The sequence below is a fragment of the Plectropomus leopardus genome, chromosome 5 (genome assembly GCF_008729295.1).
Source record: "Plectropomus leopardus isolate mb chromosome 5, YSFRI_Pleo_2.0, whole genome shotgun sequence".
Lineage (NCBI taxonomy): Eukaryota > Metazoa > Chordata > Actinopteri > Perciformes > Serranidae > Plectropomus > Plectropomus leopardus.
In genome coordinates this window covers 28149220-28163204 of record NC_056467.1, presented here as the reverse complement: position 1 = coordinate 28163204, position 13985 = coordinate 28149220, and the positions used below count along the sequence as shown (strand labels likewise).

General features: G+C 38.4%; 1 protein-coding gene across 1 annotated transcript in view; it reads left to right on the top strand.

The window, feature by feature from the left end:
- cntn5 (contactin 5) overlaps positions 1–13985 on the top strand; it is a 150009-nt gene that overhangs the window by 67260 nt on the left and 68764 nt on the right. Inside the window, exons 4-5 of the mRNA XM_042486509.1 lie at positions 5785–5908; positions 6019–6194. Of these exons, the coding sequence (XP_042342443.1) occupies positions 5785–5908; positions 6019–6194 (300 nt within the window). The remainder of the gene's footprint in view (positions 1–5784; positions 5909–6018; positions 6195–13985) is intronic.

Sequence of the window (13985 nt, the reverse complement as noted above, 5' to 3'; positions counted from 1 at the left end):
CAAGGATATAATGACACTTTGATGCTTTAATATATGATTAATCACATCATGCTTATTACAGCTGGAGTGCCTAATTAATGCAAATCTGAAGTAGCTGCTGAATTGGCAGGAAGGATCTGAGCACATATTGGGTGTAATGAGTCATTCACATTACAGTAAAAACAGGCAGAATATATTGAAAGTAAATGTTTTTCTTTTTCTTTCTTTTTTACCTTTTTTCTTCTTCACTCCTCTTTGCGCCTCTCTGCCGATCTTTCTGTCTTTCTTACTTTCTGACAGCATTATCACTATGTAGCCGTAAAATGACTTACATCTCTATAACCAAGGTGAGAGTAATGTCTCTCCATTGTCAGTGGTGACAAGAGCATTATACCACTGCACTGGATTGATGTTCGGTGGATGAAATGGATGCCAAAAAGTAATACACCTTTGGTGGCTTAAAGGGGATATTGCTTTTTTTGGCTCTGTGACTGACAGATGGCCATGGTAAAGGTGAGTGATTTAAACAACTTCTATGCTTTTGTGCCTGTGGTTTACTCTCTCTCTCTCTCTCTCTCTCTCTCTCTCTCTCTCTCTCTCCTTCTCTCACACACACACACACACACGCACACACGCACACACAGACCATATGTCTTCAAGCACTGATATCTGTTTGTATTTCATCCATGTCTTTCATGTTTTCAGATGGTCACAGCATGTTTTGTAGGTGGACACAGCTCCAATTAAGCAATAATCAAGCAACTAGATGTCCTACAAAACAGCATTACAATAAACTATGACCAAAGCATTTATTTACATGTAGGAACACCTCTTTTTGCATTGTCGTACTTATACCATAGTAACTTATCGAGAGAATAAGGATGTTTTTTGCTTTGATTGTCCCTTTATTTGATTATTTTGATGTCAGTCTAATCCACAGTTAGTTTCACCTGTCATCTGAAGCAGAATCCACAGCCTTTTCTAATGTCTCACTACTGTACACCATATTGTCTTCACTCATATATATCAGGTTTACCTGTAAAACAGAAGTAGAGTGCTGTCAGAAAAGACAAAAATACTATTTTTCATTGTTTTCTGCTTTAGCACACTGGATTCAAAATGAAGTTATAACTTTGAGTGTGTAAGTGTCAACACTCAGCTTTAATTTTGAGGGTGTTGACATCCACATCAGGTGAACATTATGGGAATTGTTTCCCTTTAAAGCTTCATCCCACCGTTTTAGATCATATATAATAATATATAATTCTGGCCTTTCTGTGACCCACAGACTTCAGCAAACATTTGGTATCTGTCCTCCTGATGCTCTGCTGGCCCCTGATAGTTCATTGTTATATTTTAAAATAGAATTAACATGGCCCACTCCTTGAGTTAAATGGTGGCAGGTGGAGCACACTGGTATTGTTGAATGTAGGTACTGTAGGTATGGATAGATAGGAGACAAATAAAGTATTCTAGTGCTACTTTTTTGCCTCAGCTGAGGCATTAGGTTTTTCTTGTTGTCTGTCTGTAAATAGTGTATCTGGTGTATCTGTGCGACGCACAACAGAAACATATTTTAACACATGGTTAATGCTAGAAATGGTTGCAGTTAAGTTTAGGCAAAAAAACAGGTAGTTAGGTTTAGAAAAAGATTATATTTTTAGTTTAAAAAAAAAATGCATGTTTCTTAGGTTATAGGATGTTAAATATGGATGTAGATATCAGATGCCCTGAGGCGTGACAAAGCGTCAGTTTTTGACCCCCCTCGAAATCAATGGGCTGAATCTTTATACATGAATCTAACACTGAATCTTTGGTGTCCCCCTTGACACTGTGCTGATTGTATAGATACTGTGTGCTACAGGGTTGAGAATGTGTGTGCAGCATCCAGGCATAAGAATATGTACCTTTGTTGCAGCAATATTCATATCCGAAACATTGTTTACTGTCATGGCTATAGATGAGTCTGGAGGGACATAGATGTAAACTGCAACTTGAGTGGTTGGCGGGGGCACACAACTGTGAGGCAGTAATTCTAGTTTAGCACAAGAAACAATACAAGCAGTGAATTGCTTTGCTTTATATGCATAGCAAGGTTTGCAACTTAATATCGGTTCATTTTCCTCCACTGATTAGGGTATTATTTCAAAAGCTTTTTATTTCCCTGCAGAGCAGTAAATTGCTGACAAAGGGTTGCTGAGTTTATACATACCCTGAGAAAAGAGCAATGATTCTTTTCTGTTGTTGTCAGATCATTCCTAAATTGAGAGAAGTACTCAAGACTGGTGACTTGCATTGTTGTATTATTCACAACAATCACATATAATGTTACCCATATTTAATGTAATGATGCCGTTTTAAACAAACAGCATGCATGTCTATATACTGTATTCAGCTGCTGTAATGTGCCATCACAAACACAAAGGGCACATCACTAACTATGTTACCTTGGTTTAAAGTCTGCATTAAAAAAGAAACAAAAGACACAAGATTCAGCTGTCGTCTGAAATTCTGAGATGCAATATGCCTGAGAAACCCTCTACAATAAGTGCATCACTTCTGTGTTAACAGAAGGTTAGATCAAAGAGTAGAGCACTCCGAAAGAGAAGAAGAGAATTGAAACAGGGACTGTCAGGCAGAAAATAGTGGACCAACAAGCATATCGATATGTGGGTGCATTTGTGCCGAGGAGAGTTCAAATCTTACTTGAGAACCACTTTAAATTACCAGTGAGTGCACTTTAGATCAAGAAACGGCATTGGCGAAGATGCAGTTATACTGGCACTGTAGGTATTGAATAACATCTCACACATTTTACATTACGTAAGCAAGCTTTCACTGAAATCTTTAGTTATTGATTAAGTTATTTTACTGTAATCATACCTTGGACCTTCTTGCTTGTCTAATCTCATCTGGGTTTTATTAGTGTTTTTTTTTCCCCCCAGATCATATTAAAGAGAGATCTGTCAATTATGTATTTAACCTTTTTGACAACAATCTAACCCTTTAAAAACAGACCTCATGCAGCCGTAGATTAGGAATCATAATAGCATTCATTTTGTTTGCAGCAGAAAGCAAATGCTTCCCTCCGTCAGGCAATTACCTTATGTTATCTTACCGTATGTGCATGCAAACATTGTATTTTGCTGTAATTATGCCGGTATGGTCCCTGTCATGGCTATGGGAGATTGCTGTTTGCATATTCCTGTATGTATATATTGATCTGATCATTTTTCATGATCATTATTATCCACTCCTGATAATGTTTTGCACTCTGTTTCCATGTGTACTTCATGCACACTGCACCCCCCTAGGCACAAACATTGACAACAGCGTGACAGCACTTCCTCAGCACAATACTACATCTAACAAAATTGATGGTGGATTGCACCCATTGTCTTCAAGGTCCATTAGTATGCTCATTTTTAGGCTCATACTTTTAGTCTTGGTTGCTACCAGAACATGTTTACATGCTTTAATTTTCAAAAAACATTTTTCTTATACGGTGTGCCTGAATATACATTTATTCACCCTTTTGACTAAAATACTCTGTTTTAGATGTTCTTTAAGCCCACTCTCCCAAAGAAGCCCAGTCTGCTATGATTGGTCAGTGTTTTTTCCATATCTGTGCTTTTTGCTTCTCTGCACCGCATCATTGCAGTAAGGGGAAAAACTGCAAAAGAAGGGACTTATTTAGCATGTTTATGTAGCAGTTGTGACATCACAACTTCACGGAAATCCTAATGGCTCGTTTAAAGGCACACTTACAGAATACAGACTGTGTGCATTTCTCTGTAGATTGGATGTTTTGATGCCTTTACAGTATTTATTTAACACCTATACCTGGTTTATGTCAGAAAATACTTTACAAATTGTTTTTTGTCTTTTTTACAAGATCGTACCTTTAAATGATATATCGTCACTGCTCCCAAAGTCAAATTTCTATACTTGCCGAATACCTTCAGTATGTCATGTCATTGAAGTCATGAGTAATACAATATTAATGGCCAAAGATAGTAGCTATTTACAGTAATTTTACAGAATTTACCAGTGTGTGATTCTCAGATGGGGTTATTGTTTTAGGATAACATTTTTACTGCTTGTTATATTTTTTGTAATTTTGCTTGTTAAATTTGTTATTTAAAAAATACCCTAAAAAATAAAGTAAAATAATATACAGGCCTGCCACAGACTATTAGGAGCACAATAAATAGTGTTGGAGGACTGACAGAAAAAGGAAAATTGGGTTGTTGTAGCATTTCCCCCCTGACAAATAAAAAAGTGGTTTAATTATTCTAAAAAAAAGGATGGAAATAGATTAATAAAAAGAGATAATAAATAGTATGTTGGCACTAAAGATATTACTGGACACTGTTGTTTGAACATATGTGCTTTAATGTGAATTTAGTTAATTGTGGGAAAAAAAGCCACAGTGGATGTGTTCACACCCAAACATGGCCAAGATATATTACTGCAAAGCTTGGACACACTGGGTTAAAGTTCGTGTTAACAGCATTGTTGGCTCATCTCTTGGCACCTTAAGGCAAACAACAGCGAGTACAAAAGATATAAAAATAATTGGACAATAGCTTTGAGGTCGAGCTTAAAGGTGCGGAATTTCTAAATTTTTCACCATATGTCCAACGAGGTTAAGTGTATCATAACAATAGGTTATTTCTGGCGTAAGAAGTTATTATTTCTCCTTTGGAAGCACCTCTAGGCTTTCTCAGTGAAAACAAATTTAGACTCTGGCTGTGAGGATAACTAGAGTGGCTTCCTAATTTTGAGAAACTAGCTGAGTTATTCGATATAACACAATAAAATCATCACCTGTCAAAAATTTGTTGTTCGCTGCAGAAACTGCACTCTTTTTATTGCTATGCCTCCGCTTTCAACAGCCGGGGCCAGAGACATTATGTTCTTGGTTTGTCCTTCCATCTGTCCATCTGTAGCATTCTTGTCATCACAAGATCTCAAGAACGCCTTGAAGGAATTTGGCGCAAACATCCAGTTGGTCTGAAAGTTAATCTGATAAGACTCTGGTGATGACAGGTCAAAGGTCAAGGTTACTTTGACCTCTTCTGTGTCATTCTTGTAAATGCAATATCTCAAGAAAACTTTTAGGGAATTTTAACAAATTTGGCACAAATGGCCCAGTGGACTCAAGGATAAGTTGGTAAAATTTTAGTGGTAAAAGGTCAAGGCCACGCTGACCTTGTATTCGTCTCATTTTTATAAATGTGATATCTCAAGATCACAGTGAGGGATTTTATTCAAATTTGGCCCAAACACCCACTTGGACTCAGGAAGTACCTAATTTGAAATTTTTGGTCAAAGGTCCAGGTCACAGTGAACTCATAAAACATGTTTTTGGCAATAAATCAAGAATTCATATGGCAAATCAACTGTGTCAACATAATGTTCTGCAAAAAAAACCTTTTCTGGTGAATACTCAAAGTCATAGATCAGGAACAGAAGGGGAGATATTTGGTCAGATACTCAACTGGTGACTTGAAACTGCTTATTGTATAGACCTTCTTTGCTGCCCGAGGGAAGATTTGTGGAAGGCATCCATGTTTTCACAGACATTAATGTAAAATGTAAGTGCAACTTGTTTGGTGCATAGAGACATACAACCCCGTGGCAGTATTTCTAGTCACAGTGTATTTTGTGAGCTTGGTAGAAAGTTTATGCACTAACCAAACTGGGGAATAATAGAAAACGTAATTGGATGTTAAAAATGAGTGGCACACATGTTGTCATAATTACAATCATCCCTGCCTTTATCTTCTTTTTCCCTTATAGAAAGTGAAGAGTTTGGGCCTGTTTTTATCCACGAGCCAGACAACGTTATTTTCCCTTTGGATTCTGATGAAAAGAAAGTGGTGCTGCATTGTGAAGCACGGGGGAATCCACCGCCCACGTACAGGTGTGACATATATCTATCCGTCTCCTAATTGCAGTCCTACTTTCACAGCTCATTAGGGTGTCATTCATTACAAATGTATCAATTCACCCTCTTCCTCTTGTGTTTTTCAGTTGGTACATCAATGGGACAGAAGTGGATGCTGAGGCAGACTATCGCTACAGCTTCATTGATGGAAACTTGATTATTACCAATGCCAGTGAGGTCACCGACTACGGGAAGTACCAGTGTAAAGCAAAGAACAACTTTGGGACAGTCCTGAGTCAAGACTCTCTATTGCAGTTTGCATGTGAGTAAAGTTCTTAACTTAAATATTTGAACAGTTCACAAGGTCTAAATGACCAACAAAGATCACGACTATAAAGATAAAGCTTTGATTTATTGCATTTGGGTGGATTAAAGGTCTAGAGGTAAGGATGAGAGGCTGAAAATCGAAGGCTGAAGGGTGAGGGATTAATGGTTCAGGATCAAGGAATGACGAAATGAAGAGATATTGGGCTAGGGATGAAAATATGAAGGTGGAGGTGAGGGGTAAGGGATTACAAGGTTTCCAAATATTGTAACGTAACAGCAACCTTATTTAGCTGTCGACGTAACCTTGATCCAATATGTGTTGATGTTTGACAACTTTTTGTTGACCATCACCAATATTTGTTCATGATGGATAAAAGGATGAGGGCAGAAATGCAGGTCATGGACGGGTGGGTAGATGAGTGTGATGATGGATGATTGAAGGTGGGAACACGGGAGGGAACTGGGGGAGTTCAGACACTGAATGGGCGGGGCGTCTCTTTGTAAACTCAGATTCAGATAGAGTGCCCAATGTGCTTTGGGGGCAGAATAGATCAGGTGAGTTTCAGTGCTCTTAGAAGGAAATGGGATTTGTTCGAAGTGTGATCTCTGTTCCTAAAAATAGTAATAAAACCACATTCATATATTTCTTAAACTCTACACAGCTCTGTGTAGGAAAATGTGTACATTTTAGTTTGTGGGGGTGAAAAAAGTATGGCTCTCACATGAGCTTGCAGCCCTTTGTCTCTTTGAGTTAAAATAAACCTTTTTTGGTTCCAGGGGTAAATAACCACCACGCTGTCTACAGCAAGGTTTCTGTTGCTGAGTTTAGTTCCCATCGGCTCCATCTGATACTGTTGAGTTGCACTGCTAACAGGGTATGTGCCCTCAAATGCCATGTCTCAAAGGTAAATGAGAGCAAAAAGCACATTTCTTACCCCAGTAATCCCCTGGCCTAACTCCAAAACATCATCACAGGCACACATACTCTCACACACACACTCAGACCCATGGCACTGTGCTCAGAGGAAAATGCATTGTTGGTTTTGTCTACAGTTTCCTCAGGAGCAATGACCATAATTGCCTTATTGGCATGTCTTCAGGGAGCTCACCGTTCTCACTTCCTAAAATGTTTCTCGAAAGCATGACATGGTCTCATGTGTTGTTATGGAGACTTACAGTTGTTGCAAGAAGTACTTTGAAAACAAATGGCCAGATTAGCTGTAAACTATGTAAACAGAAAAAAAATGAAATCCCTTTTATAAAAGCACCTTTTCCCTCAGGCAAACAGAGCAAAAGATTTTGTTTTTTTTGCCTTTTTGTTGTTTGTTTTCCTTCTCAAAGTTGCATATATATCAGCGTGATCAAAAAGTGAACAAAAATCAAGACCTAAATTAAATATAAGCCAGGCTGCATTGGCAGGCAGAAATGCCCAGATGGCAAAACACAGACACATGCTTCAAAAGTGCAGCAAGTTTCTGAGGGACAGAAGCTGCACCTCAACATTTACACTCATCTGTCCTCTCAACTGTCCATGTCTTTTCCTCCCCCTCGCTTTGAGTGTCAAATCTGTATGTTTAAAAAGAAAAAAAAATCTGAGCTTGAGTCTTTTCCTCTGAAAAACTGACCTCGCCTGAAAATGAGCAATGTGACATGTAGGCACTCATTTATTAGTCTGAGCTAAATACTGTACATTTGCTTGCATTATCCATCATAGTGGCGATATGCAACTTTCTAGAATAGTATTTTGCTTATGGTTTGTTTAACGGAATCAGTATAATGTGAAAGTTTGCATTTCATTTCTTTATCTGTCAAACCAAGATGACTGCTCATTCTTTCCCACTTTAAACAAATCTTAATGAGTCACAGATGTCATACAGTGCAGACGGTTGAACAGAATTATTTTAGCTTTTATGTGTTTTCCTCCATTTAGATGATTAAAGCTCAAACCCAATGCTGATGAAGAGGGACATCATTTTGGAAAGTATAACCTTCCTTTTTGACAACCGTAAGCTTAGCAACTACCAACATGAGTAGTCTAGCACCTTAAAATGCACCATCTGCAATACCTGCATATTGACAAAACTTGTAATTTCGCAAAACACTTGGGGAGATAGAAAAGTTGGTGTATTGAAGTTTGATATTATTAAGGGCGCGAAAACTGATTCAGTGAATAAATGATGACATAAAATCAGGATGTACCATCATTGTATAGGCTACTGCAAGCTCTCTTTGTCGTCTGTTGATGGCTTTTTACACTCTTACGCACACAGCGCTGCTACTGGAACTCAACTGTACAGTTTGGTCTCTGTTATCGATTGTTTTCCTTTGTTTAAGGATTGACCATAGATTGAATAATGGATGACATCATCCGTTGGTTTGTAGACTGCGATTTTGAAGCCACAAGTTCGGCATTGTGGTTGTTGCCATGTTGTAGCTGTTGTTTTTTTTTTGTTTGTTTGATTTTTGTTTTTTCAGTGTGATTTATAAAAATATGTGGCATATTTGCATGAAGACCAGTTGAGTCAGGTCTGCTCCTAAACAGTTCTAACCTCTTGTCCAAATATAGTCACTTGTGCCAAAAATGCTGAAATCAAGGCTAAAATGGGAGTACACAAACCAGTGGGTGTCATCACTGTGGCTAGAGCCATTACTTTTATAGAGTCTATGATTAAAGCATTCAGGCTCAAGCAGGGGTTATGTCTGGGGTCATGTTTGGTTGATTGGCAGGTGTGTTAGCTGCGATGATGGCCACTTGTTTGTCACACCTCAGCTTTACCCTTTGGCCACCTTTGCACAAAATTGGATTTTCTATCTAATAACAGCCAGGCCAGTCAGTATCCAGTTGTTAGGGGCGTGACAGGGCGTAATGTGGAAAGATGCAGCACAGACAGACTGCACCAAGTTTGAGGTATTACAGAAAGAAATAGCTTATAATCGGCTATAAAATGATATCATTAATATTCCACTCTGTTGCCAAATCAAATCATTCCCAGGCTGTGCGGTACAGTAGCAAATTTTCTGTGGCCTGGGGGTTTGGAGGCACAGCCCTAAAATATCACTCACTGAATAAACATGTGTGGCTATCTCAGTTGTACTATTGAGTCAGCAACAAATCCCACATGCCACCAGCTGTTGTTGTGTCGAGATATGAAAAAGCAGTCAGAAATGTCAGCGTGGGAGGATTTATGATTCTCTCCACAGTGGTGGCACATAGTGTCATCATACTGTTAAAGACATACGGAAACAGTTATTTGTTCTATTTGTGGATATAGTTAAAACACTGTATTGAGCTTCACTGAGGAGACCTGTTCAGGCATTTCAAACTATTACCAAATTTATTTTCCCTTTCATTTCTTGCATGGCAATTTAGTGTCTGAAGTGACACATTTGTTTGACTGTTTCCTCGGCTCTGTGCCGTGCAAATATTCAACAGCATCAGTGTGTAATAGCTTCATACTCAGTCTACGTTTCTTTGAAATGTGACCCTTCAAAGGGCCAGCCACAGAAACAAAGAGAGGTGCCCTGAAGCACACATTTGGATGCAGAACCTTCCTTCTCTCTTTCAGTATAACAAATGGTGGGTATTTATCACTCAGCGTGGAGCTCAACTTTTTTCCTCCCTTTTCCTGTTGCCACTGCACATATTCATGCATTGACACAGATGTTGACTTCTTTAACTAGTTCAGATGCACATGAGCAACTCTTTCCTTATAAACAGAGTGTATTAAAGAAGTAATTATATGCTTTATTAAGGTGTTAAGACTTGAAATACAATAATCTAACTTGTCTGACGTGTGTTCAGGATGGATTCGGGCCTAAAATATTTAGCTGAACCTTAAAACGTTTAATATTATATTTTTAGCTAAATTCTAAATGGTTGGTACTGTAAGGAGCACATAAAAAAATGGCATTAGTTTAATTAGTGTTGATTTGTTATTAGTGTTGATTTGTTGTTGGTTGGTTTGGTTTTAATGATAATAAGGAATATATATAGTTTTTGTCTGTGCTTACAGGTCCAGTGTGTAGGATTAAGGGGGATGTACTGGTAGAAATTGAATGTGTTATAATAAGTATATTTACTTTAGTGTATGATCACCTGAAAATAAAAATGTGTTTTTATTACATGCAAACAATAGGTGACTACGTAAACGCAACCAGAAATCCACTTCCATTCATACTGTGTTGGAAACGACTCATTTGCTGCACAAAGCAAGCTGGGATACCTGTGATGCGGACCAAGCTGGCAGCATGACGAGAGGTTGTGACAATTTCAAAAATCAAAAATCAGGTGCTCATATCAGCACAGCCTCGAAAGCTGCAGCTGTAGCTCAACAATTTTCCAAACAGCTCCTCCCTCCAGGAAACGCTAAAGTGAAACTAATGATAAATGTATCATAGTTGATCATTTATCCATGTAAAACATGTTTCTCAGTGAGTGTCCTAGTTAGAAAAATATTATTCATGTGAATCAGCCATTTCCAGTTGTTCTTTGGTAAATAAAATAGCCTTGTGTGTAGTTAGATAAGGGTAGAAACGGGGGCGGAGAGATTGTAGGATGGACACAAGCGACTGGCTGAGCAGAGCGGATGCAAATTGAGGCAAATTGATCACATATAGTGGGCAAGCACCATTTAAATGAGCTGTTTATATGTTCATAGGGAGCAGGTCTTCGTCCAAGGAGATCACCATGTTGCACTGCCATGTTTCTACAATAGCCCAAAATGGAAAAACCAAACACTGGCTCTAAATAGGCCATTTGAATTTTTACATCAGCCAAACAGTTTTAGAAAAACAGGTTTTTAAGGGGAAACTGCTTTGTTCAGTGTTTTTACTGGTTCAAATCATCAGATACATTTGTTTCTTAGAGGGTGTGAACTCTGCGGATAATTTGGCTCATGATGAAAACCTCTTAGAGGTCTGCATCTTGAGATATCAAAGTAAAACGGTAAGCACACATTAGCAGGTGCTGGGCTAACAGCCAGTCTACGACAAGCCAAACAGCATCAGAGAAACACTTATTTGTACCATGAATCTGCTTCATTCAGTATGCAGATAATTTGTTAAAAAGCTTCTGAACGTTGAACACTGAAGGGATCCTAACCAAGAGTTGAACCTTGGTACAAAGAAAAGCGTTTCAGCTGGTTGCAGCAGTCTTTAACACTACTTTTTCTTCTTCTACACTGCTCCTTTAGGATATTTTGGCATACTGTATCTTGGTGGGTACTTTCATTATCACAGTTTTTAAGTGTGAGAGAAAAAAAACAACTTTCAGTTAGTTAAACAGGGTTGGCTAAATTAATTTTTGCCTAAATGAATTTGAGGATCTGGTTGTAGTTATGTCCATATTGCAGCACTCCTCTATACGCTGTAGTCCAGATGGTTGATAAGTCAAACAGTCGAACTGACTACGGCTCTGTTTCATGCAGAGAATCAGGAGAGACGTAGAGTGGACCAGCCAGTGTGCGCGAGGACAGCTTCAGTCAGGCCTCTCTATATTCTATCCACTGGTCATGTACTCTGCTCCAAAGATGCTTCAGTAGGATGCTTTTTTTTCTCTTTGTTTTGAAATTCTGAGCTGCTGAACTCACACTTGGGCTGTTTTTCAGCCGTGACTTTGAAGGCAGCAAGCAGAAAGGAGGCCTCTGATCTTTCTCCCCAAAGAGTTCTTCCCTCTCTGCAGACGTGAGTCTGGCGGAGGCTCAGGTATCGAGCCATTCTGAGCAGTACAGTAGTAATGAAATTAATGGAATGCTTTGACTTCAGCATTGGACAACCCACACACACAAACACACCTCTGAAATATTCTACAAACCTGAAATGATCAGTAGTTTATCCCACTGATTGAATTCATACTGATCTTGAAATAACTCATTTGCATTGAGCACCTGCTCCTGTGCTCGCTGCAAATTTTATCACTGCTTGTCTGGATTTTAAACATTTATGCAGACATAGGTTGACTTCACTGACCATGCTGTTGTCACATGATTAAAATGTAATTAATATTGATTCACTTACATAAGTGCAGCTTGTGAAGGGGAATAATAGGTCACAGAGTTTCATTTGAACGTTTCTTGGTATCTCTTAAGTCCATAATATATGAATGTTTCTGACATTGATGTCTATCTTTGAATGTCTGAAACACCTGGTTTGCCTTAAATACTATTTTTCTTCCATTTATTTACATGTTAAGCGAGCATTGCTGTGGCACTTCTGCATTTTACTTCCTACTCGACAGTCAAACAGCACTCTAGGTTTATGTGCCTTAGTTTTTTTTTGTTATTATGGTGGCTGTTACTGCTCATGCTAACCATAACTTATTTAAAGCAACCAATGTTGCTGCTGCCTAAAATTCAAAATGTATAATTGCTAGTGTGCCTGGAGATGTTTCTCAGGAAAAACCTCCACTATTACTGGCTGATTTCAACAACGAATGTAATGGGTCTCTTTGGATTTACTGTACTGTAGGTTGAATTGTCATCGCGCTGTAGCAGTTGGTTGCATGGAGCAGCAAAATGGGAATACATAAAGATGAAATTACATTCAATATTTATTAAATCAGGCAAGCCTTCTAAGAAGACTTGTGTTTCCACAATATGTAGTCCGGTTGAATAATTGAAGGGGAAGGAATGTCTGCAGAAACACACAGACTCACATCTAGGTGCTGCCAAGTACAAGAGCTGTGTTGTAGGTCATTAATTACTGTTGTTGTACTGTACAGCAGTTAGGTGTGAAAACACTTGGTTAGTAGTCCTTCGACGGATGGCGGGTTCTCTCTGTGTTGTCCATTCACTTTACTCACTTTACTCACTCACTCATTTGAGTCCTTACAAGCTTTATCAATTGATGAAAAATCTATTTAAGCGACCTATCTTCTTTTTGCACATCATTGCTACAAGACTAGCAATATTGAGCCATATACTAAAAAGGAAAAAGGGGTAGAAGGTAGCTACAATTAAAAAAAAAAGGCAGGGTTGTTACAGCTGCTGGTGAATCGATGGTGAACATAGTGACAATCAGTGACTCTCGATGCCTGTACTCTGGTGGCAGGTTGTTAGCACAAATAAATCAGCACTCATCATTCACATAATTGGGCCAAGATGAAGGGATTGAGTATTGCTATGCTAAGTGCAAGGCAGATCACAATATATCAAAGCAGCAGCCTCAGTTCGACTGAAGGCACCTCACTGAATGGACTGTTGAATCAGTTAATTGTAATAAACATAATAATAAATATATTAATAAGTATTATTAGTATATATTTGTAGTACTAGACCTAGTAGTATCAAAACAGTGTTGGTGTTATGTGTAAATTAACCGTGGCAGACTTCCTCCATCTAACCAGTGCTCAGAAACTGAAATACTGAGATCAAATGATATTAAATATAAACCAGGATTTTTGTATATTGCTCGCCTGAAATGCTTTCAAAAACATGTTTTATCTTACAATTTAACTGTAATATGGGATAGCTGGTTTCCAGCTTGCTGCCATTGTGTCGAATGGACAAGTTTGCACTATATCACTCATCAGCGGGAGCCTTTATTGGTGAGGTATGGCACAGTGCATTGTGGTAGTTGGAGATTTTCTACCACCTGAGGAAAATCAAATGCAGCAGCCTTTTTCTCTTGTTTTTCTCTGGTCATGGAGCACTAATTTTCAAAAGTATTTGCCAAGAGAGGGTACCAGGAGTCATCTGCATTTTTTGCTTTCTGTGTTATTTTTCCAACATTGCTCACTGTTTGGAAGTGATAATACATGAAATATTAACTCTTCCTCTGTTCTATTTAC